Here is a 27,500-nt window from a genome sequence, read left to right on the forward strand (position 1 = left end):
AAGTATATACCTAATTTGTGTGAGTGTTTGCTATGTGCTCAAAAATGAACTAATTTTCTCTACAGTTGCACATTCTTTATTACAGTTCACATCCCTATACTGAATTTTCAGAGGGGAATTTGTCAAGCTCTCAAATAAGCACTATTGAGTCCTTTCCTTCCCTGGCCCTCCACATCCTTTTCTGGCTCTCATGTAGACACGTGCTCTCTATACTGCCATGCCTCTTTCTTTCCTGCTGTTTTGTTTAGGGTTTTGCTGTGATCGTTTTAATAGGTCTAATAGATTACAGAAAGCTACCCATGCTCCCTTTTGGTTGCTATGTGACCTAACCATTGCAGTGTGATCTACCCATTTCTTTATTGTTTGACATTTTTGTCACTTTGTGTATGACTCTAGCGCACAGCATTACCACAGTTTCCTAGCGTTGTAGAGTCACACCCAAGTCAGGAATCCCACTCACTCATGCCTCCATTCGAGCACGTGTGAGCTCTGTGGTCTCACGTGTTAGGCCGATCGCTTTAAATAAGCTGCCAGGAGCACACAGAGGCTATCATCACCCCCCGCGTTCCCTTAAATATCTATACATTAGGCGTCCTCACGCTGTTCCTTAGCCTAAGTCACTCATGAGGGGAATTCCTGAATGATGGCACTCAGACCTTTTTGCTGCTGCATTGCTGAAGGGGACTTGTTCACAGGAGATGCAACCCGGAGGAAAATCCGCTGTCTCCAGGAGACTCTGCGAGGAGTGACCGGGGTTCCTCCGGCATTTAGGGACTCGTTGCTGCAGGTGGATGACGTCCTCTTTCTCCCTTCTCCATCACTGCAGAACGTCAACAAATATGTAACTGGTAAGGAAGACACGCACTTCATAGAGAGATGGGGGCACAAGCCATTCAAAAGTTCTGCCGCAGGCAAGCACAAGGCACAGGCAACATGGAAAGAGGAGATAGCAGTGCTCTTGCCTCCCATCCACCATCTCTTGGGAAGCCTGCAATCCAGGCCACAGCCCAGTCACAGAAAGTCAGCTGTTTCTACTCCTTCCTTAGATGGCAACCAGCCCTGGTTTTAATCTGTGGAATATCTGTCCTTATGCATGTGAGGAACAGCTGCTTAAATAATGACTTTGTACACTGCCCAGGAAATGAAACTGAACTCTGATCCCAACACTGTAAGCCGTGCATCCCGTGCTCAGAAAGAGCTTTGCTTACAGCTCACTCCAGGTGTATACAAGATTGCTTCAACGTTATGTGACTGGTAAGATTGATAGCTATCAAATATCCAGATCATGGCAGAAAAAAAAAATAACCCAAATACAAGGAGAATGGACAACCATAGAGGTTATCCTTAAGATACATATAAGTAATTTTAAACAGTGAGCCAGCCAGGTATGATGGTGCGTGCCTTTGATACCAGCACTAGGAAGACAGATAAAGGTGGATTTCTATAAGTACTGAGCCAACTAGAGCTACAGAGTCAGACTCTATCTCAAAAAAAAAAAAATGCAGTTAGCCAGATTTGAATGCACCATGACTTGCTGATTTACTCTGCTGCCGTGCACTGAGATTTCCATCAGGGAAACAGTGTACAGATATCATCCAACGTAGACAAAGGAACTGATCTAAGATCTCTAAGCTTTGGGTGACAGCAAGGAGGAGTGTGCCATCCCTGGACCTCGGAGCTCTGTGAGACTCGCATTTCGAAATTCTGTTCTATGCTAAGACTTTCATTGTTTTAGAGAAAAGGCCACTTCTGAGTTCGCTAGGCTCTGACCAAAGGAAGGTCAGTGTGACTCACAGTTACTTTCCAGACCAACTCTGTTCGCAGTGAGACGACCACGCGACGGTGAGAGCTGCTGATGCTGAGAATATTTTACTTTCTGGAGTGTCATAGTCTTTGGTTGGTCCTGGGAGGAGGATGAAGGCGGTGGCATTTACAGGTGGTGATACCCACAAAGGTCAGCCTTAGCTCAGAAACAATTCTCAGCTAGAAAAGCCACTGGCTCTCAGATGCTCAGAGCTCGGTAGTGCTGAGCAATTAATACAAGGAGAAAACTTCAATACCACCCATTATATTTTCACTCATATTTACTCTGTACATCTGCTCTTAAGATTATCAGGAAATGCAGTTTCTTCTTCTTCTTCTTCTTCTTCTTCTTCTTCTTCTTCTTCTTCTTCTTCTTCTTCTTCTTCTTCTTTGTCTTCTTCTTCTTCTTCTTCTCCTCCTCCTCCTCCTCCTCCTTCTTCTCCTTCTCCTCCTCCTCCTCCTCGACCACCTCCTCCTCCTCGACCACCTCCTTCTCCTTCTTCCTCCTCCTCTTCTTCTTTCTCTTCCTCTTCTTCCTGCTCCTCCTCCTCTTCTTTACCTTCCTTCTCAACTCTGTCTTCCTACTCCACCTCCTAATTTTGCTCAATTTGTTATTATCTTTGAGATGAGCTTTCATGTAGCCCAGACTGGCCTCAACGTCTTTATTATGTTCAGGAGTGACCCTTGAACAACTTCTAATCCTCCTGCCTCTACCTCCTGAATGCTGCAGATATAATTGTATACTACTCTGTTCGGTTCACGTGGTGTTGCAGATCAAAATCCAGAGTTTCATCAACGCTGGACAAACACTGGACCAAATGAGTTCTATCTCTAGCCTCAGGAACAGTTATTTCTAATCTGACTTATCTTCTCAGAAATACTGCTTCTTGATTCACTAAATTAAAAGTGAAAAAGGATGTAGGTGTGAGCTAATTTGCATATTGTAAGTGTCAAGCTGTCTTAAGTTAGGAAGTATCTGAATTCATACATCTCACAGACTCAAGTCCCCTTTGATATGGATCCAGGATGAGGTGATAACCCAACTGGTGACCAGTGTTCAAAACTCCCTGCAACACTGAAGTGCAACACTGATATAAAGATATCAGCTTGGGGGAGACATAGTTCAAGCATTTTCCATTCAGCATTTTTGGTTCAAAGGTTCCCCATCTGTCCTGCTGAATACTCACGGAATATTACCTGTCTTCCTTCTGTCATGGTACCTTGCTGGAGCTACTTTTGTTGTCCATCAGATGCAACGTTTATGCTGTCTGTTATAAAAGCACCCTGGTCTTTAGCCAACTAAGACATACTTGCAAACTTCACAGCATCTGACTGCAAGCCCCGTGATGTGAATGAACTGGCAGACATGTTTTTTTTATCCATATGTAGAGTTTAACTGCCAAGATTCAGTGCCTGAATTGTATACTAATAATACGGGAAAGAGAATATGGACCCTTTACTCATAGGTAAAGCCTATACTTTGCAAAAGCAGTTGGAAATGGGGTGAAGGCTACCCTGCTTCACTTACTAGGAGAGGAAATGAAACGCGATTGGAAGGCAGCTCCTAGGTAAAGGCTTAACCATGCAATGAGCATGTGCAAGAACAGCAGCAGTGAAAGTGGTCATTTAAGGAACTGAGACGCTATGAAACATTGCACAGTGATTTTCCAATATTCTGACTTGGGATTCAGGGTAAACTGTAGTAGTGGACATGAGGGACAACTTTTTTGTCTTTCTAAACTTTCTCTTGTTTGCCTTTTTTTGCTTTAAAACTACATTAGTTTTCACTTTAACTTCCTTAGATTTAAGATTTAAGACAAGCATAATGTCAAAGCTAAACTGCTTGTGGTGTCTACTATAAGAAGACAGAACACATACAGAACCATCACAAGTATGGCTGCTTTCGTCCTTACAGTAGACACACAGGGTGGGTGATATGATTCCCATTGCTAGTGAGAAACCCTAGGTAGAAAAAGGCCAAATAACCTGCGCGTTTCCTGTGACAACTAGGAATGCAGCCTGAACTCAGAGGCAGGTGGGCCAGAGTGCAGAGAAATGTTAAAGACCTTTGCATTCGCTCCTACAAAGCTCCAGGGCTCTTACAAAACAAAGTACCACAAGTGACTCACCTATGTAAATGCCTTACTACTTGCTTAGCAATACATGAGATTCAAAACTTGTATGCTTATTTAAACAAAAGGATGAAGTAAAAATACCTTAACTATACCTACATGTATGTATTTTTAAAATAATCAAACACATAATATACATATTTTCTCTTAAGTTTCCATATGACCCGAAGGTCACTTCCTTTTGTGAGTTGTAACATAAGCAGTTGTCAGGTAAAGTGCTTCATAGGGCATAGTCAGGGAAAGTATTCCATGCCAGGGCTTCCTGTACCTGAGATTTATGAAATTAAAAATATAACTAGGAAGCCAGGACAGTGTGGAGAGCTTGTGACCACAGGCAGGTTGGTACAATCTTTGTTACTTCCTGCCACTAGGTTCCAATTAATCAAGCGCAATTAATCAAGAACCACAATCTGGGAGCCTTGTGAGGAATCTGGAGGGGAAGGGAGACTATGCATCATTCTGATCACCACTGAGGCTACAGAGCCAGGGCTCTGAACATGGCACTCATAAAACATGGAGAGAATGTGGTAACTAATGCCTCAAGTTGATGGTTTGATGTATCCTTGGGGAAGCAGGTAGAAGCCTGACCTAATGAACTCTTGTTATCCCTGGGCTTCTGGGAACACAGAATTTTTACTACATGTTGCTTGCTTTAATAAGAATCAATCCACTGGGTACCAGATGGAATGAAGGTGTGCTGATGACAATTTTCCTACTAAGGCGAGAGAGATCCGCTTTGCACTAATATAAATCCTCTTCCCAGATTTACAGCATGTTCTGCTGAGCAGCAAACTGTCGCTTGGCCCTCCTGCACCTCCCAGCACCCAATAAAACCAAGGATCATAAACTTCAAACTCCTGATTGCCCACTGGCAAAATCTTCATCATTTTATTGCATCTAAATGCATTACAAGTTGAGACAAATATTGACACTTCCCTAGTCCAAAGCAGCTGCTTATCACATGGGAAAGTTCCCCCCTCCCTGAATTTCTTAAGAAGCCTGCATAGGGCAACAAACCAATGAAACTTTGGTTCTTTCCGACATGGCCCACAGTGCTTGATAATTTACAACTGCATCAGCAGCACTCACAGTCTATGCATGTTCTGGCTTTCACCTGGGCAAACATCTCTCAGGCTATGGAAAATCTTTACTGACTAAACAGAATGCAGATTCCGCCACTCTAGCAGAAATCACTACAGTATCTTGAGTGTGACCAAATGTGAGAGGTAAGACAGTGGAACAAAGCACAGGGAAAAAGAAAAGAAGAATGGAGAGTTTTACACTCTAGATTCCACTTCCTGAGTGCAGAGAGTGAAAAAGTGTTTTGTACATTGGGTTTAAAATATCTCTCAGTTGGTTCTATGTTTGCTCATAATCCTGCAATGTAAGATAAATAAAACCATACCTAGTAAATATATATAACCTTTCCCAGAATCAGCCTAATACCATGTAAAATAAAACTAGGCTAGATGACATTCAAACCCAGAAGACACGAGGCAAAACACTTATATTAAACTCACAACTTCTTTTTCCTTTTTCATTTCAGTGCTAGAAGCTAAACTCAGAGCCTTGTACATGTTGGGCAACTGCTCTTCCACTGAACTTGTTCCTCTGTTGGGCTTCTGAAATGGGAGAAATGGCCTTTAAGTGGTCATCCTACAATACCAGCCCCCCCCCAAAAAAGAAGGGCCATCAATTATAACTCTCAGAAGAGTCTCTTTTTTTATCTTAGCACTGTGGCCAAATGAGTCTCTGAAGATGTTTCTCTTCATGCATGGCCTATTGTAGAGCAATCTTTAAAACTTTTGTTGCAAGTACAAAGAAGTCAACGTGTTAGATTTTGACAGGGAGGTGGCATGTGCTCTCAGGAGACTGGTGACACAGGCAGAATAGGGAAAGTAGAGCAGGCAGAGAGCGGATGCTTATAGTGACAATGGGAAAGACACCATTCTGGATGTTTTTCAGAGAAAGTGAGACCCTCCAGGAAACGGTATTACCACCATCCTTCCTGTCCATAGCCAGGAACTTGGTGCTTTCCTGACTGTGACCAATGGGACATCGGCAAGGTATCAGCAATGCCTCGCAGGAACCACCAATATGAGAGGATTAGGGTGAGGAGGGGCAGGCTGCATCTCTTCTCCAGATGCTCCTCTTTGGCAGGCTTCCTCAGGATGCTCATTTCTCTATCTTCCTGGGATCAGGAAAAAACAAACAAACCCTCCTCATATGCATATAAATCCCTATCTACCAGCTAATCCACCGTTGTAACTTTAAATTTCAATTGGAATTTTCTTGGAGACCTGGGCTTTAAAAGAATTTCAATGCAGAATAGAGTAGAAACAGGACTTTAGCTAGCAATGACATTGTACATGGCTCTCTGTGATCTCTGATCACACCACAGGGCGCATTTCTGTTTCCACAGCCCTCAGAGTGTGCAGAATGACAGCATGCATTCAGAAGACAACCAAAACTGTATCCTTAACTGATGCGGCTAACCACAGGGAAATAGGAAAAGTTATTAAAGGAAAATGTTTGGCGTGTTAATCACCTTGACTCTGAAGCAGTGTCCTGTCTAGCAACAGGAAAACAGGAATGATATTAGCACAGAAAGATAAATGCCCCAAACCAGGATTTAAAAAGACATTCCATAAGTCATCAATACATCACAGGCAAATTAATTCTACAGTGAACCCTAGTAAATAATCAGATCGATCAATGAATACAAGTGAATTATAAAATAAAAACTATCCCATAAACAGTTTATCACCAATAATTTTCTTTCTCATTAAAAATTATAGAATTGAATCAATGAGTATCGCCATGTAAAATAATCATTTACTTTGACCAACAAACTTCAATATAAATAATTTTTAAGCATGACCTTAAAACTTGTAAAGTAACTCCTCACCAACACAGAAAACTCTGTTGCTGGAATGGAAATGCAGTATTTAGTGAATATCCACTATAAAAACATGCATCATCAGGCACAGACATGACTCAGCTACCAAGAAAAACAATATTAACCTTTCAAAAATTAACTTGAACTAAGGTATTAATCATAAAAATGCATGTATTCCTTTGCTGCTGCAATTTCAAATCTGTGCAAATGAATCAATCAGCTAACAAACTGTGACATTCAAAAGACCTTGAGTCCTTTTTTCTCAGGACCCTCGCATGAATTAATAATTCAGAACAGTGGTCCTGTTCTAAAAAGTAACACTGTCATTAGCCTATATCCAGCTATGTCCTATTCCCGATTCGGTTAGGAATATTTAGAGATTCATTTATGCAACTAATAAGATAGTAGGTACCCAAGTGACAGGAAAATTATAGCTGATAACATTATATACCTCCTTCCCTCATCATTATGAATAGTTGGAGGTATCATCATAATTGTATGTACATGATGTTCTCTCTATAAAAAGTAATAATGAGAGATGTAGAGTTCAGAAGCTACTGAATTAAAGCCATTCTCTTAGATGTCATCATTCTTGGGAAAGACATCCGTCCTAATGTGTTAAGAACAAAGGATGTGGTACACTCTACTCACACATAGACTAGACTGAATAATCTACATTTGTGCAAGGAGAGAGTTTTATAAACGTATACAGCAAATGCAGCAAAATTATTAATTAGTCAATATAAAGGATTAAAGGAAATCCTGTAATATTTTGTAATTTTCTATAAATTTGATGTTAATTCAAAACAACAGAAATATATATTCTCGTCAAGATTGTAAGTAGTATATTTATGTCCGAGCAACTTGTTAGTTGAATATACCTAAGAACATACATTTTGTCCAATACTGCTATTCTGAAGACATCCATTAATGATACATGTGCATGGACAACTGAAAATATATACAATAACTGTCACAACAGCAAAATCCTACAACCCCTTCTTGTCCATGCACAAGAGCATGGACAGATGATATATTAGACAGAAGACTGCATAGCCACAGGACTAAATGCACTGCAGCCACCTACAGCCAAGAATGGATGTCACAAAGCAATGCCAAAAGAAGGCAGATACAAAAATAAAGGATGTGCCCTCATCCCATGTGAGCATTTCAAAGCAGCAAAACTCAGCTCTGCTCTGTAAGGTCAGAAGGTAGCAATGGTCTAAGAAATGAGACACCAGACTTCTGGTTCACTTCCACTTGTGAACAGGTGAGTGTCGACATGATGGTGTTCTCTCTTTGGTGACCCACTGAGCTGTGGACTTAAGAGTTGGCGTGCTATCCCGGTGAAAATGGTTTTGGGTTTTTGTTTTACCTAAACTATACTTCAGACCCGCTGACTCTGTACGATGAAATTAAAAGAGTTGGGTGTGGAGGGTACCTATTCTCTAATTTTTAGAATCTATCACAATTGGAAAAAACATCGAAAAGTACTTATGCAATGTTCTGTATGTTGAGGACTTTACTCACTCATCGGCAACACTGAAAATGCCATAGCGACTAAACAGTGGATTTTGCCAACCTCAGACTCATGTGTATATACCCACCTTCTGACTTCAGTACCCTCTCATTAGCATGAGTAATGGGGGGGCGCGATGGGGAATAAGCATCAAAAATAAACCACAAACAAGCATGAATCCCGGAAGGCAAATAAACAACCTACTTTGAACAACAGAAGTATCCTCTCTGTATTAACGACAACCTCGGAAATAGCCTAGGATTCACATCCAGTCTCTGCTGACCCTTCAGCTTCTTAATAACTTTTGCTGTCATTTTGGGAAAAGGCTGTTCCCTACTTAAGGAAGGAAGATAGGGCTCTCCCTATATGCTTACCTCAACTATGTTGAACCCTTTGAATGGACTTACTGAATGATGTATTCCTGTGAGAGGACAGGGTTAACAATGCCTTGATGGTGGGAACTTTTGGTTCTTTAAACTCACAGCATCTATAGTAGACTATTGCATGCAAGCTTATTTAGAAACTTTTCTCACAATATTCCCCCATGAAAGTTCTTTATTCTATTGGCCTTCTGTCACCAGAGGTTCTGTTTGAACACATTGTATTAATGCAAACGGAAATTTCACGTTCTTCATCCTGGTAACCCAACATGAATGAGTGGGGCACAAATGGACAAAGGACACTCAGAAATAAATCTAGGATGTAGCCAATCTACACATTTAATGAGGCCTATCTACTTATACACTGACTTTCAGATGTCCTTACACCTACAAGAAAAGAAAACAAAAGACTAGTCAAGAAGGTATCAGTGGCACACATGCTGGCTGACAATACCCAACTCTCTGCTTGACTACAAGGATTGCCAGCCATGAAACAACTGGAAACAGCCCACACATCCATCAACAGGAAAGCAGATAAACTATGCTAAAATAAGCAGAATGCTACACAGTAGTAAAAAAGGAATGAGTTCATCTAGACACAAAAATAGTAAGGAAATTGGGATTGTTAAGCCAACAGTAACCCCTTAGAGGAATCCTATCATGTCCCATAAACTGACAATAATCCACTTAGCAGTTACAGAACCAATATAATAATCTCAACTTAGAAAGAGGCTCTTCTCCAAAGTCCATTGTTTCTAAAAAGGGTATTCAGGGAGGGTTATGTAAATGTTCTAGGGCAAACACAGGAAGAAAAGCTACAGGGTTCAGATCTCATGATCTGTGGGAACCTACTGACTTCTCCTGAGCCTACCGCACGGCATACAATGAGACTCAAACATGTCAACCTGGACATTGAAAAAAATCAAAGTAATGCCTTAGAGATACCCCAAGTACTCACAAATAAAGAGATATTGCACCCATACTGTTAGCATGGCTGCTTTAGTCAGTGCCCTTGTGGTGCCAAAAATATACCCAGAGACGTAAAAAGAACAGAAGCAAGACTGTGGAAAGCTTTCTTACTACATAATGACACCAGGTCTTGTTTCCAACCACACAAGGTTTAGATTCTGGGATGGTGGCTAAGAAGGGCATTTCATAGATCAAACACTTAATTCAAAAAGCTTTGTTAAATACACGCTCTAATTATTTTTTCTTAATAAGATTAATGGGAATTGAACTCCGAGCATTAGAAGCAGGTTAGAACAAGCACACAAACACACGGGTTTCACTCTGAAATTAACCGGCCACTTTTTTGTTTGTTTGTTTTTTGTTTTTTAGTAGCATTATCAATGTATCACCGGAGCAAAATGGCACTTGGCAAACAGCACACCGGTCTCACCTGATTTCATTTTCATACTGTGGGGACAGTCTACCTGAATTCTGATAAAAGCTTTTCAGGAAAGAGGGAGCAGTGAAGGAAGGGGCAGAGAAGGATGTGTGAAGGCTTGGAAGGCTGCAGGAAGAATTACTCTCCTTGTACATGCGCCGGGCTGACGGGACAATGCTGAGTACAGAAAACACAGCAGAGATAGATCTCTTACAATCCACATTTCAGCAGAATCGACACTTACTAAGAAAAAGCACAGAGATATCTTCTTGCTACTAAGTTACTCTTTCCTTGAAGGGCTGCGAGCTAGCGCTTGCACAGAACTTACAGAGAAGAGCAGGCAGTCCTCTGCTCAGTGGCTAAACTGAAGTTTCCCCCTTCACACGTTGTATCTCTTAACACTTTGGGGACAAAACATCTGCTTACATGCAGAAGATACGTCAAGGGTCGGGGTAGGAAAGCACAAATAGTTACAGGAAGACAATTTACCTGAGGATAAACTGATAATGAATAATACAAAGATTAACTATTCTAAAGATACAAACCCCTTCTACATATTGGTGAATTGCGTGTTTGGCAGATGTCAGTCTCCACACACAATATCTCTGGCTTATCCAACATTATAATTGTGTTATTTCCTATGTAGACTTGAGGCACTGTTAATCCAAAGCCCTAGATCCCCCGCAAGGCTCTGTTAATAAACAACGGGTTTTCAGCACAGAACGCACCTAAATAACAAAATGTGGTACCTTTTTATACTCATGATGATCGAAAGTATTTGAAAGTATAGGATACGACTTTTGGAAGTCAGGGAAGAACTAGAAGAGACACCATTTGTCTTTCAAACTGACTGACACCGTTTATTCTTGATAATAGTTTGCTCTTGGGGGTGAAGAGATTTGTTGTCTTAGGTAAAAATCAATAGAGTAAAAATCAGATTGTGTATAAAATCTTGGTTCGCATATGAACCACTTAATCTCCTTCTTACACACACAGGTTCTGAAGACAATTCACTGCTTTGATTTTCTTTATTTTGGTAACCTCTGTGTTTTATAACCTACTTGGTTTCTGGAATTCAAATCAATCAGAAAATAGCAGTGAAGGCCGTATCATGAGAGGAAAACATGATTTAAAAAAAAAAAAACAGAAAAGTAAATCTGATAACGCTTCATAGCAAAATTGGCCTTTTTATCTGACGTTTTTGTCTTCAGACGGTTTTATTTATGTCTCTGACTAACATGGACAGTCAATCTCTCTGTCCACATGAAAGACATGGAGAGAAAAGGGGGGAGAAAGACAGCAGTAAAACATGGATCTGAGCTGAAGAGGAAAAAGCTCCATGTTTTACCTTTAACCCGTCATACCTGACGACAAATAATTTTTGTTAATATATATATAATTTCATAGATATCATTTTAGATAAAATGATAAAACGTGTAGTAGTTGTCATACTTCACTTTAGTTTGCTATATAGTAAAACACTGCCAAATGTTCTCTCCTGTGTGAAGGGAGCTTGGGCATCTGCCTCAACCTAGTATGTGACTCCAGACTGACAAGGAGCTGTAAGCTGGACATTGATGCTGCGTGACTCCCTCGGAGCCAGCACTGAAGAGACAGAATGTAATATGTGCCAGGGCGTTTTGGGGGTTGGGGGACAAAACGATCAAATGCCATGTTTTCGCTATTATTTCTGGAGAAAAAAATTAGAAAGCTTCCCTTTGAAATGATAGGACGTTCTCAGGGAATATCGTAACCTCAGCCATCTTCCCTTAACTGAGAGAACTGCACCCCTTACTTCCCTGAACCCTAACGTCTGGTGAAAGCATGAAATACAATCCACCCTGACTCCAAAGTGACCCAAACAGAATGACATTAAACTTTGCTGTCCCATAGTAGGGGACAGGCCAGGACCTACCTGCATTGTTCGCTGGAGCTCTGCCTCAGTAGAGGGGACCGTAGGCCGTGGGCCTTGCCATCTTGCAAGTTCAGCTTCCTCCTTGAACTTGAAGGTGGATGGCTGAATGTGTGAGCCCGTCTTCGGAACTGTGGAGAGTCGGAGTCCTCCTCTGGGAAGGCGTGCCAGGCGGAGGACAGTGGGGAGGCTGGCGGTGTCCCAGGAGGAGAGTCCCCTGGTGAGAAGTCCTACAACAGAAACCAACCGGGAAGGTGTCTGCCGCCACCGGGGCTCGCTACAGACACCAGACACTCAGAACTGAGCGGTGAAAGGGGACCTGACTCATGACAAAACTGTTTTGTTTTTCTCTTTACTCAACCCTGGTGAAGATTAATCTGTTTCACCACAACCCACTGCTGCTGATAAGCAGGTGTCTCAGAGCATCCGAAAGAAAAGGTACTCTTCCCCTGAGGGCTGTGGTAAAATGCTAGGGCTACTAGTCCCTTCCCACTGTTGCCAGAGAGGTGAGAAGAGGCCATGACCCAGAGAGGGCGGAGTCTAGCGCAGGGATCTCCTAACTTCTGACCTATGGCTATGCGCGTTTCCAGGAATGTCAAAACAGTATCTCAGTGCCTCGGTGCCTGGGGCTCAGGGCAAAGCCTTTGGAAAAATAAATTTAAAGCCCGTGAATTATTGTCCTCCACTCTGGATATTTCTGTCCAGTGGCATGATCTCTGTGGTAAATTTCTTTGAAAAGACATGAAAAACAGGAAATGAACCAAAGGGAGCCCTCTGGAATGCCTCTCCCATCCGGTGAAGAGCAACATAAATCTTCCAGTCCAGTCAGGTATGCTACTTAAACGGGCACCACAGAGAAATGGCTTGACGAGCCGGGCTCTGGAAAACAGACACATACCAACAGGTATCTGGTGCCAGCAAAAGTTTAATTAAAAAGAAAAAAAAATAGTGTTTTCTAAGGACAACAAAGGTTGATAGTGCCCCAAGATGCATATTGCACAAAACAGGAAACAGGAAACCCGCAATAGGGCTGTCTGTGGGACAGACGATGATGTTGCAGCTGAAATAGAAGGAAAAACAAAAAAGAGGAAAAAAGGTAACATGGAAAAAGAATAACAAGTAGGGGGCTCATGTGCATGCAAGTATGTGTGTACGTGTGTGTGTCTTGTGTGTCTGCCTTGTGTCTGTGTGTGTGTGTGCCTTCTGTGTCTGTGTGTGTGCCTTGTGTGTGTTTTGTGTGTCTTTGTGTGTGCCTTGTGTGTGTGTTTTTGTGTCTTGTGTGTCTTTGTGTGTGCCTGTGTGTGTGTGTTGTGTGTCTTGTGTATGCCTTCTGTGTGTGTGTTTATGTTGTGTGTGTGTTGTGTGTGTCTGTGTCTTGTCTGTCTGTGTTTGCCTTGTGTGTGTTTATGTCTGTGTTTGTATTGTGTGTCTGTGTATATGCCTTTTGTGTGTGTGTGTGTATGTGTGTGCTTTGTCTGTGTCTGAGTGTCTACATCTGTGTGTATGTTTATGTGTGTCTATATATGTGTCTGTGTCTGTATGTGTCTTTTTTTAAAGAATTGTTTATTTTATGTATATGAGTACACTGTAGCTGTCCTCAAACACACCAGAAGAGGGCATCAGATCCCATTACAGATGGTTGTGAGCCACCATGTGGGTGCTGGGAATTGAACTCAGGATCTCTGGAAGAGCAGTCAGTGCTCTTAACCACTGAGCCATCTCTCCAGCCCTGCGTGTGTCTTGTGTGTGTCTTGTGTGTGCTGTGTGTGTCTGTGTGTGTCCCGTGTGTGTCTGTATGTGTGCGTGTGTGACTGTGTGTATGTGTCTATTTATGGTGTGGTAACTGGATCCTTCCATTTGTTTGACTTTAAATCAACAGTTGCTCAAACGCTATATGCAAATTATCTGTAGTGCAAAGCAAAAGAGCAGAGTCAGCCAATGAAGGGTATACCGCGTTCCAACAGGAGGGAGCTTAGCCGGATGAAAAATAAACTGCTGATACCCAGAGTCTTCTCATTTAAAACAACAGAGCATCCAATATTTATTTATCAAAAGATAAAAAAAAAGCGCAAAATAATCTGGCATTCATGTTTTACCACAGCTTTGGCTAAGAGTAGTGCCTGGTAAACCTGAGAGCTGTGACCAGATAAATACCTTCTCTGAGGCAAGACTGTTGGCGCGTTCAAAGCTGTCCATACTTCCAAGCCGACCTCTCATCCTGTTAGCTCCCTGTGTGAAGAGTGCAGACAGGATCGTTAGGAATGCAGCTTGCAGTTGTACAGGAAATGTACAGAAGGTAACTCAGAGTTTTCATGCCACTTAAGCATTAAGCTAATCCCCTCGGTTCACTCAAACTGGCCAGCTGTAGTAACCCCGTTACTACAGATGTACCTCTCAACCCACCAGAGCACAGAGCACACAACTCTTCCAAACTGCCATTGTTCCTCACTCAGCTGTTGGGACAACTACAAAGATGCCTCAAGCTTCAGGAGTTACTCTGCTGTCAGCCTCAAAAGTTTCTCATCCACAAGACCGGTGAACGTGTCGGTAAGTCTTACCTCACACAGACAAATGCAAATGTGGACAGGACATTAAGATACCAAGCAAGAGACACACACCTTCCTCACAATTTGTTTTAAACATCACAATTCACATCACAGGAATGTAATAAATATGTAAAAACAGAGTATCACAGTCCTTGAGAGGTTGAGGCAGGAGGATTACAAGTTCCACATTTGAAACCAGCATGAGCTTCAGAGTGAGTTCAAGACCAGCCTGAACAAGTATTTTGTCAAAATCATGAGTACTGGCTAAGCCTGTACAGAAACCAGAGTTCTGTCCTTCATAGCCTCAAAGGGGCCTCCTAAATGTTATTGGTTCTGCTTTATTCATTATCCCATAATGCCAATAAATCAATTCACTATACAAGCTTAGATGTCAGTCAATGTCACGATTAATGACTGGCTCTTGGTAGACATCTCAACACAATCTAAAAAACATGATATAACATAACAGACGGCTATCTATTCGTCTCATGTTACACATGAAAAAAACCTAAGCCAAATAGAGGAAACAGAACACAGAGGTGTGTTGAGAAGCAATCATACACAAGGTCTTAAGAGGTGACGCATTAAAGACACGGAGAGCTTCTAAACGGAGTGACCAGAAATGCAAGTCTGGCATGGACCAGGGCCTCTGCAAAAAAGAAGGGATTCACAGCATCTCACAGTATTTGCTGTTTTTAAATCTACCCTCATATATACTAATAAATAGTGTATATGTATAGATAGATACATACATACATATATATTTACATATGTGTGTATATATACATGTGTATACGTACATGTATATGTGTATGTGTATATATGTGTGTGTGTTTATATATATGTGTGTGTGTATATGTATGTGTGTATATATATATATATATATATATATATATATATACACACACACACACACACACATATATATATGAGTGAGTTCAATTTGGGAGGTTGGAAGGAATTAAATTTTATTTTAATCTTTAATCCAAGTAATACCTGTACAAAATCCCAAAACTCAAATTTTGTTAGCCAGTCTTTTCTTGCAACGTTGTACTACCACCTTCTTCGCTCACACTGGGAACCACACCCCCAAAAGCAAGCCTCGAGATGATTTACGCCAGTTCTCAACCTTCCTAATGCTACGTCTCTGATAAAGTTCCTCACGTTGTGGGGACCCCCCCCCAACCACAAAAGTATTTTGTTGCTACTTCAGAACTATGATTGTACTCCTATTATGAGTCAGAATGTAAATATCTGACATACAGTATAGCTGACATGGGACTCCCCCAAAGGGCTTGTGAGCCCTCACCCCTGCTGAGGACCACTGATCTGTACTGATGCTTCCAGTATGCCACTCATGGTGTCATTCCTTAGTCTTCCTGCTTCAGACAGGATCTGGAAGACGAATTAAGTATTCTTGCTTGTTTTAACACATATTCTCTCTCTTCCTTTCCCTTCCCTCTCACTTTCCTCCTCCCTCAATGTCATTTTATCGCCAGTTCAATCTGTCTTTTCTACTTTTATTATCCTGCCTTTGTAAGGACTGTTTGCGGTCATCTACATAGCTGCCACAATTTCATATGATTGCATCTTGTGTCTTGTCTCTTCCTTTCTTAAGGTGTTAAAAATGACTTCTTATTTGGTAGTCATGAAATTTTCCAACAGATCATCGTATGGTCAAACATCACAAGATCCAACAGTGACAGTCTTCATCTTTGAACTCAGTATTGAGACCTTTGTCCTCCTGCCCCAATCTGGACTGGATCTATAGAGCTTCCTGGTAGCCTTTTCACCATCAACCGAAACATTTCCTTTGAAGCCTCTGGCATTAGAGTCCCATCTTCCTCTTTCTCGGTGTTCTTCCTCATTTTGGTGGCACACATTCACCAGGTACTTTCTGAGAAGGGGGAGGCTGCGATGGCGTTCATCTTGATTGGCATAGCTGCAAATGTCCCTATTCTGTGCTTACACTTCACTAGTAGTTCACGTGGATGTGTGAAAAGCTTCCTTCATCATCCCTTATCCTTGCACGGCATCCTTTGTTCACAGGCTTTGTGGCTCTACGGCTTCTCTGTACCTGGCGCTGTTTCCCCTTTTAAGCAACAGAGACTCCATGACAACAGGCCTTAATGTGAACTTTATCCAGTTGCTCTAATGTGCATTTTTCTGAGTCTATTAGATCTAGAAAGCCATGTTCATGAGCTCTAACATATTTTCTTTAATTATTTATTTGAAAACCTGTGCTGTGTCTTTTGGGAGCTTTGTCCTTTGTCCTTTGGTGGAGCTCCCAGAACATATGCCTTAAAGTTTTACAGTGTTTCGTTTTCCCACTGCGTTGTTTTCTTCTGTTTTCCAGATGACTTGCTTTTCTAGCCTTCTACTGAACTTTTCCTTTGTAGCTACTACTGAAAGTGTTCAGAGCTCTTCCTTACCCTTAGTTAATTGTTTCATACTTATGGCAGCCTATCTTGCTTTACAAAGTAAATTATTCTTATTCATGATCAGTGTGCATGAGTGTGTTTGTGTGTGTGTGTGTGTGTGTGTGTGTGTGTGTGTGTATGTTTGAGATCTCCATAGGCTCCTTAGAGAATAACAACTAAATCAACAATAAAAGTCACAGCCATGGATCAAGAGCCACGTGGTGGTAAGCATTTCACACTGCATGGAAATTCTAATAGGTTATTGTGGTCAAGGCAACTTCCTAGCTGGCAAAGGACAGGCAGCAATGTAAACACAGAAAGCACAATTAAGAGTATGCTCTGTGAGCAGGTGGGGCAGGGAAGGGGAAGGGGAAGGGGAAAGGATTGTGATGGGGTGATGGGGAGGGGGACAGTGAGAGGGGTATAAAGTGAACACGTAAAAACAAATTGTTTTAATTCTAAACAGCAAAATAAAAATTATCTACTCCAAATAAAAAATAAAAAAGTATGCCCTTGAGCCCTTACTCAGTGCTGCCCCCGTGTGGTCTGGCTTTACGGGAAGGTGAAATTACAACAGGGAATTCACCTACATTAGGTATGTGGAGTTAGGTGTCCTGAAATGACCTAGAATCTCTCAGTGCTCTTTAAACCTTTTAATTCTGCATGATAGCAAGCAAGCATCTAGTTAGGAGATATATTTACAGCTAATGAACGTTTGCAATAGTGTGTGGCTGGAAGACATTCAGTAAGGCCGATGACGCCTGCTACTTTTAGCTGTAGCTTATATGACAACCTGTCCCCATGTCACAGACCATTCCCATGAGAAAAAGAATTTACATCATAGTCGGGCAGTGGTGGGCGCACCTTTAATCCCAGCACTTGGGAGGCAGAGGCAGGCGGATTTCTGAGTTCAAGGCCAGCCTGGTCTACAAAGTGAGATCCAGGACAGCCAAGGTTATACAGAGAAACCCTGTCTCAACAAACCAAACAGTGGACATTGCTCTCAAGATCAGAAAGGGATTCAAAATAAGTCACATTTTACACCAGAGTGTATATAGGGAACCCGAGAAACAGCAAAAAGCACCCAGAACACACGGTTCTGTCTTCAATCTCTAAACATACAGCTTTCCCAGTTTTAAAGCAAGACGAATGGGGAACTCCTGTGCCTGTCATTTTCCTTGGGCCCACGTTTCAGTGTTAATGATCTGAGCTTCTAAGAAATTATAACAGGAATCCCATCTTATAAACAAGTACATCTCACTTTGGAAAGCAATGTAGAGCTACACTCAGGCTGAACTGAAGTTCTACTCTGTCACCCAAATTGGGGAAACACAAGCTGTGGAACACAAACCCCGTTAGATCTGTCAGACTTTCACCAGACAGATGGAGTGGCCAGCCTTCTGTTACATGGGAAGACCTTGGTAGGCCACAACATTTATAGCATTTGGCATCACCCCAATACACAAAAGCTACAGTATTCACGGAGACCAAAATAGATTGGCCTTGGCCTTGCTGGGAGCCGTTACAGCAATTCAAGGCATGCAGAAGAGACACTTCAAAGTCAGCCTGGCAAGGACTGTGCAGAGTACCAAGGTCTAAATGGAGGGCAAGGGCAGCCCTTCAGCTTCTTTGTAAACATCAGGTTTCCAGCCTACAGTGAATTGCGAGGTCACACTTCTAGAGTGGTCCTTTCACAATGCTAATTTATAATGTAACTCAGTACTGCAATGCACATTTTACAAATGGTGAAACTACAGTTGAATAGAAATGAAGTTGTCTAAGTTCTTAAAGGCTGCCAGGGCCAGATCTTGCTTTCAGGTCCCTCACCAGCTACTCCATCATTCTGATGAACTTGTTACGAAAAACTGTGTTCCCTTCCTGCAGGTGACATTTTGACAGGTATTGGTAAATCCCCTACCTGAGGTGTCAGAGCTTCAAGTATCACACTTGTCCGGAGCAGCAGCTCTCAAACTTGAGGTTGTGTCGGTGTGGCTTTGGGGGGATTGTTAAAGCCCACACTATTGGACATGACTCCAGATTTTCTGATGAGGCAGTTCTAAGGTTAGGCCAGGATTCTGTATGACAGACAGGGTCCTAGACCAGCAGTTTTCAACTTGTGAGTTGCAGTCCCTTTAAGGTGGCCTATTAAATACTTACAATATGATTCATAACAGTAGAAACAAAACAGTTACATGGTTGGGGAGGTCACCACAACCTAAGGAACTGCACTAAAGGGAATAGCATTAGGAAGGTTGAGAACCACTGTCCTAGATAATGGTATAGCTGCTCAAGTGTGTCCATACCATAAGAATAAATGCTGGCCTGAAGCATGAAGCATCACAATGGTGAGTTAAGTAGAAACTTCACACTGTACATCAGAATCACCTGTAGTACTTCTACACCAGCGGCCCCAGTCCCACTTCCTATATATTTTGATATGATAAGTTCAGGGTTCTATTCCCGAAAAGCCCCACAAAAGATGTTAACAATCCATTGCCTTAACCACTCGGCCACTTCATCTCTGTGATGCTTGCAGACAGGAGCATGGCTGTCCTCTGAGAGGCTCCACCTGGCAGCTGACTGAGATGGATACAGATGCCCACAGCCAAACCGTGGATGGAGCTTGGGGACTCTTATGGAAGAACAGGAAGAATTGTGGGCCACAAAGGAGATAGGAACTCCACAGGAAGACCCACAGAGTCAATTAACCTGTACCCTTGGGACTCTCAGAGTCTGAACCACCAACCAAAGAACGTACACAGGCTGGACCCAGGTCTCGCAGCACATATGTATCAGATGTGCAGCTTGACCTTCTTGTGGGTCCTGAACAACTTGAATGGGGTTATCCTGGAACATATCCTATATGTGGGATATGTTCTAACTGGGCTGCCTTGTCTGACCTCAGTAGAAGAGGAAGCACCAAGCCTTGCAGAGATTGAAGTTCCAAGGTAGGGGATACCCAAGGGTGCCCCCACCTGCTCAGAGGAAAAGGAGAAAAAAGAATAGCAGAAGGCATGTGGGAGGGGGTGGCCAGGAGTAGGGGCAGTGAACAGGATGTAAAGTGAATAAGTAATAAAATAAAATAAAATAAAATAAAATAAAATAAAATAAAATAAAATAAAAAGATGTTAGCATATGATCATAGTCAAGGAGACTGGCAGACAGGCTCAATCCTCTTCACTGGTTTCTCCTATAAGTTCTGCTTAAAAATGAAAGTAAAGGTTTGCCTATGCTCCACTTGATAACCCTCCATCCATGCACATATGGGCAATATTAGCTGGACACGCTGGGATATAAATATACCCACCATAATGAAAACGCCCCACTCACTTCTAAACCCCAGCCTATCTACGACACCTCTTTTAAACTGAGATCTTGACATGATTTTTCTCAAGAGACCCTAATTGTGCACATTTACATATATTTTAACATGACAAGATAAATTATAAGCAAATTGACTGTGAGTTTAGAGTGTACTCTTAAGCTATTAAGCACATTCACTTTAGAGAGCCCTAGTCAGTTATTAGCTTGCACTCCCTTACAGGACAAGAGCACCAAGTCTGGTATTATTTAAGTGATTTTTTCACGGTCATACATGACCTGAGAGGGACATAATGTTGACTTGGAATGTGTTGCCACCCGTCTTCCTTAGGGGCATAACGCAGTAAAACAGTTACAATAGAGGCCTTATAATGGTGATCGCCTCATGCTAATAAATTCCCAAAATAATGCTATTTGAATGGCCTAGGATGGATGGAGAGACAGACAGATTATGGATAGAGAGATAGATAGATAGGTAGATAGATGATTGATAGATGATAGATAGATAGATAGATAGATAGATAGATAGATAGATAGATAATTGATAGATGATAGATAGATAGATAGATAGATAGATGATAGATAGTAGACAGATGATTGATAAACATATATGTATATACACATATATATACATATAGAGCCATATAATAGTTCAGAGCTCATTGCTAAGTGACACATACAGCATTGTTTTATAATAACAGCAGGTTGAGCAGTACTCTAAGTGCTGTCTGTCTGTCTATCAGCTCATTTGCTCCTCACCAACTCCCCAGGCAATAGGCACACCACCACCCCACTCCCAGAACACACTGAAGTGGAACAAAAGAACTCTCTTCCTTGTGCCTTCTTCTACTTTCTGGTTGTTAATGACATCACACCCTGAGGCAAGAAACTAATGAAGCCAAGTTGTCAAGGACCAGAAAATGGCAGCTATCTGAGGAGTTTGGACTAGAGGTATGCCCAAGCTGGAGGTCACAGGCAGTATGCAACCAACAAGAGCCATGGCACAACACCATTTGCCAAGGAAAAACCAAACTCCAGAAGTCAGATGTCACCCAACCCAGCTGGCTGTCAGGGGTGGACAGGAAAGCTGCTCCCAGGTGCCCTCCATCGATAAAGCTAGGAGCTGCATAGAGCATGCCCATTTATGCACAGTCTCATGCACATACGTCTAAGTTAAACCCAACAGAAGAGTTCCTTCTGACTTCCACCCTTTTCCTCTTTGCAATTCCCTTCTGCCCTGGATGCATTGAACATTACTGAAGCCATAAAATATAACCACCTTCTGACTGAGCCCATTCGGCTGCATCTGGTCTAACATTCTCTTCACTGCACTGGGGCTACTACACCACAACTGCAGTTAGCATCCTCAGTCTGTTCAGCCTCTGGCTCCTGGCATAAGGCACCTCTCTCTGTGAGTGCTTGCTCCTCCCCTCTGCCTCACTCAGCTAGACTTCCCTTCACAGGCTAAGCCTTCCTTACTAATCAGGCTCCCCACACCAGGCGCCCTCTTCTGCTGACACCTGTCTCCTGTAAGCTGGCTCTTAGATTCGCACCTAAATCATGGCAGCCCTGGCCTAAGACCTCATGATTCAGAAAGAGGAAACCCCAGTGCAAGGGGAAACATTTTGCTACCATTTAAATGAAATGTATAAAATTTCTAAATTGGATACATAATTTTTCCATTACTTCATACTGTTCTTAACATTTTATGTCAACATCTAATAGTGGACAAAGGAAAAGCAGACATTTTAAAATACATTATGAGATATGAAAACATCAGAAGTTCTTACAGACCTGCACACCAGGATTTGATTTCCCATTTCTACACATACATATTTCTAACAAGAAATCTCTGTGGCTTGACCTCAGATTTCAGAGGTCAGAGAACAAACCTAGACCTTCAGAAGAAGGAAACTTGTTTTATGAGATTTCTAAGACATGGTGCTACTCTGTAGCCCAGGCTAGCTGCTCATTCCAGTCTTGCCTCTGATTCTCAAATTTAGAGATTACAAGATTATGTTAACTGAATTAAAGTTTTCTTAACAGCGCCCCTTGACGAAGCCTTCAGCAAGCTGATCACAAGTGAAGCAGAAAGCAGATACATTTACCTAGGATAGCCCAGTTCAGTCTTACGTTTACCTAGGATAGCCCAGTTCAGTCTTACCCTGGAGAAGATATTTTCCAGGGAGGAAGTTAAGGATCTCTTCGCTTTGTTTTTCAGAACATCAAGCTTGAACCTCCCACCGCTTGTCACATTTTCTGGGATTGTACTATTTGAAATAATCTAGGAAAAGAAAAACAGCAGGGTTATTGTCAGCACACTTGTGGTTAAATGTAGGCTCAGGAAGAAGCAGTTAAAAAAAAAGGTGCAAGCAATCTTCAAGTCGCCCAATTAAGACGTAATAATTTAGGTTCCACACTGTGAACACAAAGATTATAAGGAAGAGAGTTTAATATTGTAAGTAATAAAAAAGACAAAAATAAAACCTTTCTCCATGCCTCTCCACATCACGTATATTTCCCCGCTTCATTTACCAAAGATTAAAAACTCAGGATGTCAGTTTTTCTGCTGTTTTTCATTTGACTACCTCCATCCTTTTCCAACGTGTCTGTCTGTGATGTGTCCCTGTCATGCAGGAAAGCAACTTTCAGCAAGCAGAAAACTCTGTGACCTAAGCTGCATCCTAGTGATGCCTTTGTGAAACTCAGTTTTCAGGGCTGGAGAAGCGGCTCAGTGATTCCGAGCACTGGTTGTTCTCGCAGAGGACCCAGGTTCTGATCCCAGCACATCCACAGTAGATCACAGTCTTTCATAGCTCCAGTTCTAGGGGATCCAGTGCCTCTTCTGACCTCTGTGGTCATCCCCCACCACCATACACACACACATATGCACAGACAGACACATGTGACGGCAAACCAGTCAGACAGACAAAATCAATAAATCCTAAACAACGACGACGACAAACCCTCCATTTTTTATTTGTACGTGATCATGTACCTTTCAGAGTAGTAAAGATCTGCCAGTAACGTGAATCAATGGGGTGTCTTCGGTTAGGTGCTCTGGGTGTTTAATCCCATCACAGCCCTCTGCTGACCTGAGAAGGTGAAGCTAGGGGGAACCCTGAGAGGGAGCCCTCAAGCACTAGATAAATGGGAAATATGTTAATGTCAATGCTAAGAAGAGAGGCCCCGTGTTTTAGGGGAATTTATCACCTCGGCATATTTAATGTCACACAAAGGTCAGGAGAAAGACTGAAAGGGCAGACTAGTCCGCTGGCTGCAGGCGGGTGCAGGAGCTCTCAGAGGGTCACGCCTGATCACCCCCTGCATCTTAGAGGGGAGGGTGAGACGGCTCAGATGGCAAGGGAGTTTCTGCATGCCCGACCACCTGGGTTAGACCCAAGCGAGGTTCCTGGGAAGAGAGAACTGACTCGGGCAAACTCTCCTCTGACCTCCACACCCGTGCACACGCAAAACACACAACATGTACCAAAGAGAGAAGCAACAGCTTTGGCTGCAAAGCCAGGCACGGTGATAGGAGCTTCGAATTCTACCTCTGGGAAGGCTGATGCAGGAAGACCTGAAGTTTGGGGGGAAAGCTGGGCTCCATCTCAAATGTCTCCACACCAAAATAAGTCACTGATGCAACAAAAGGGGCAGTGAAATACAAAACCAGGATTTATCTGTGTCCTTTGGAGGTGTGCATGTAGGGACCTAGTGATGGTGGTCTCGTGGTGGGTTTTGTTTGTTTGTTTGTTTGTTGTTTTTGTTTTGTTAATCACTGTGCAACTGAGAATTTATTCAAAACCATGGGCTCTGACACGCCATCCTTCAGTTTACAGTGGAAGCAGGCATGCACAAGAATGACCCATGGTCCATGTTACCATTCAGATAAAACAGGTGTAGAAATATGTAAAAAAAAAAAAAAATCATAGGTCAATGCAATTTTAACATATGTTCATTCATTGTACATTGTGAATCTACATGGTTGCCTTTTTTCTACCCAAAATACCAAGTTATTTTACATTTTGAAACTATAATGATTCGATCCATCTCCATGCACCAGTGTCTGCTAAAATTTCCCATGAACCTCATAAATGCAAGGTTTTTTTCTAAGGCACAGTACCATCCTAACAAAGGGGAGAGCCCAAAGGAACGAATCCTCTCCCATGTCGTGTGTGATCTCTTAACTCCATGTGTGAATTAATGCACAGACAGACATAAACCAAGGAGGAGGTCTGCTCTCACCGCCGGCCCTTCCCCGATGTGCACGTGGGTCCTCTGCTTGGCTTCACAGAGCTGCCTCAGGTGCAGAATCACAAGTTCGTTCTCCTCCTGGTCGCTGATGGGCTTCATCTTCTGTTGAAAACACGAGGGGAGAGCCGAGTAGGGCAAACGGGACTTACCGCTCTTGGTGTAGCCTCAGCTAGATTTACATGTCCAGAGGATATATAGAAATCTAGCTTTTCCATTCTGCTAGCCCTAGGGATGTATATCTTCCAGGCAATGGAACGAAAAGAACAATTCAGTGATGGGGAGCCCATTGTTGCTCCTGATGTTTGTTACAGGAGATCTGTGAAGAGTGTTACCTGAACCCGTTCAAAGATGTCAGCTTGCTCGTTATCCGTCAGCGAAGAGAGGTGCCTCTGGATTACCAGCTTGGCTCGAGGTGGGTAGAGACCTAAAAGATGAGGAAGCTGGAGGAAGAGGCTGCCTTCAGAGGCCTAAGCACACGCGCGTTGGCCGGAAGTTACCCTCCCCCTCCCTCAGCCGGTTCCTAACTTAAGTCTTCTCAGGATGGGGAACCCTGGAGCATGAACAGCGCAAAGACAAAACCTAGCAGCCAAGCCCCTAAACCAGCAGATACCCTGGTGGACCTGGACTGAGAATGGCTACAAAGAATCTCGAATGCTGCCAAGAACAGCCAGCTTCTACTCACTAAACTCGCAAACCAAGGACTATGAGAACTCCCAAGGGAACTCACATGGCAGCCCAGGGTCGGTGTTAGTTAGAAAGTTAGGAAAGTCAAGGGCTAGCCTTAGCCGCCACTGCTGAGCTACCCCATCATAAACGTAAATTAATAGTAACGTTGAAATACAGGACAACTGAAACAGGGGTGATCCCTACTCGGGCCTTCCATTTAAATCGAGTAAAACTTCATTTAGGGCAATTATTCCACGAAATACTTTTACTTCTCTGTATTGAGATATTTATAAACCTTTCCACTGTTTTTTCGTTGTCATTGATGTTGTTAGATCGTCTCATTTTGTAGCCCAAGTCAGCTTCAAATCTTGTCACCTCAGCAATCTCTGTGATGTGCAGCAAACCTTTCCATGTGTGCTAGACTGTAAATTCCAGCAAATATTCCACACATGCACACAGAGCTTATACGAAGTCCTTGGAGGATTGTCTCCATAAGGATGTTTCTATTTTTAATTTTTTTTTGTTTAAAAAAGGGGGGGAGTTTAATTCACAGTTACAATGATCACGTGAGCATCCATTGTAAAGATACAGGTGACCTGTCCCTGTAAGTATTGCCACTACATTTGGATTACAGAGAAGCCATCTAGCCATATATAACATATAGTAAACTTTTATGCGGACTAGCAATTTTTAAAAATAATTTGGTATTAAGCAAGATGGACCAGAGGTTAAAGGTGTTTGCCGCCAAGTTTGCACCCCACAAACCAGATGTCAGGAAATGAAAAGCAACTCAATCAAGTTGTCCTCTGACCTCCACATGAGACCTGTGCCACACTAGGACTCACAAGCCACTACACATAACAACTAAGTAAATAACGTTAAAGTGAAAAGATGGTCATGAAAGGTTCTCACTCTCGGATGGTAAATAGTCTGAAATATCAAGCCAGGATTTTAGTGTTTTCCGAGCATCCGGTATTTTTACTTATAATGGATAAGACAAAGTTGCTGACTAAAAATACTTTCTTAGGACTTAGTTTGGTGTAACAGAGTTTCGATGCAAGCACTACCATGCTTCACAAGCCTGCTGTTAAGTATTCTAACTGGATTTCTAAGGAAAACACAAAGTGTCAGGTACTGAAAGCAAAGCAATCTGTGAGAACTTGAGCCCTGTGCATGGGTTGATTTGGGGGGAAGTTGAGAGGGTGTTGAAGTCACTGGTTGATGCTGGATGTCTTTTCTCTCTCCCTGCTACCTCAGTTTGGAATGTCATTTCGGCTTCAGCTCGACTCTCTTGCCATCTATCCCCTAAGACACAAGACACAAGACACAAGGCACACTCGTCTCTACCCTTTGCACTCCAGCAATGGGCTAGCAGGCTTGTGCTATGATGCCTACCCTTTGTAAGTGTGTTAAATATCGGTCTTCATATACGTGTGCTAAATGTCGGTCCTCGTGCTGACACTGCTTGCTCTCCACCCGCTTAGCCACCTCCTCCGTCTCTACACTTTAGTGACTTTTAAAAAATGACCCAGATCTCTGCAGATAGCATGGCAAAGATGCCTTTTTAAAAACTGTTGCAAAAAATTAGAATTTAGTTCATGACTACAAGGAGTCATGCACAGCTGGCTTACACAGGCTTGCCCACAAGTGCACCTATTGACGTTCACTATGAGGCAGGAATGGGGACAAGGACAGTGACTTTTCATCCCCTCCTTTCTCTCGGAAGCACAGGCAATATTCTGTAGATGGTCACAGAGATAATGCTGAAATCTATTTTGATGGTAGGAAGCCCTCATAAGCCTGACTTCTTATGTACTAGCAAAGGCTCCTGAAGAGGCTCTCAGATGACATACTGTCATATTGACTCTCAGATGATATATTATCATATTGATTCTCAGCTGAGATTTTATCATATTACTTCTCAGCTGAGATTTTATCGTATCGATTCACATCCCCATGTGAATAAAGATAAAACTTTCGTGCATCTTGCAGACTGTGGAATAACAAGGCAAAACATCAGAATTGGATTAGAATTGATTAGGCCAGAATTGGATTCGGGATGAAGAAGGAAAAACAAAAACAAAAAAACTGGTGAAGAGCGATGAAGACTTTTATTTGGTTAAGAGTTAATGTTGATGTTCACTTCCTGTCTGAGTATTGTGCTGTGCTACAGAAAGCACACATGATAGAGACTTAGAAAACTCTTTGGTCATTCTCTAAAACCAAATGGTCAAAGATGTTTCAAACTTAATCCATGT

At 42.3% G+C, this 27,500-nt stretch overlaps 1 protein-coding gene across 14 annotated transcripts in view; it reads right to left on the minus strand.

Annotated features, from left to right (window-relative positions):
- Window positions 1-27,500, minus strand: part of Tbc1d4 (TBC1 domain family, member 4) — a 166,922-nt gene that overhangs the window by 22,585 nt on the left and 116,837 nt on the right. For 5 of the 14 annotated variants that reach the window (XR_001781101.2, XM_006518760.4, XM_006518759.4 and 2 more), the window contains exons 6-13: window positions 24,909-25,000; window positions 24,568-24,678; window positions 22,484-22,603; window positions 14,187-14,261; window positions 12,036-12,262; window positions 10,133-10,297; window positions 6,484-6,507; window positions 657-820 (exon numbers count right to left, since the gene is read on the minus strand). Coding sequence is in view for 13 of the 14 variants with exons in the window: in XM_006518760.4 (XP_006518823.1) it covers window positions 657-820; window positions 6,484-6,507; window positions 10,133-10,297; window positions 12,036-12,262; window positions 14,187-14,261; window positions 22,484-22,603; window positions 24,568-24,678; window positions 24,909-25,000 (978 nt within the window). In the remaining variant the exon portion in view is untranslated. Of the gene's footprint in view, window positions 1-656; window positions 821-5,935; window positions 6,127-6,483; window positions 6,508-10,132; window positions 10,298-12,035; window positions 13,463-14,186; window positions 14,262-22,483; window positions 22,604-24,567; window positions 24,679-24,908; window positions 25,001-27,500 lie in introns of those variants that run through there. The other 9 variants (NM_001081278.2, XM_006518763.4, XM_030247707.1 and 6 more) reach the window with 5 other exon arrangements.

Source organism: Mus musculus, chromosome 14 (genome assembly GCF_000001635.26).
Source record: "Mus musculus strain C57BL/6J chromosome 14, GRCm38.p6 C57BL/6J".
NCBI classification, from domain to species: Eukaryota; Metazoa; Chordata; class Mammalia; order Rodentia; family Muridae; genus Mus; species Mus musculus.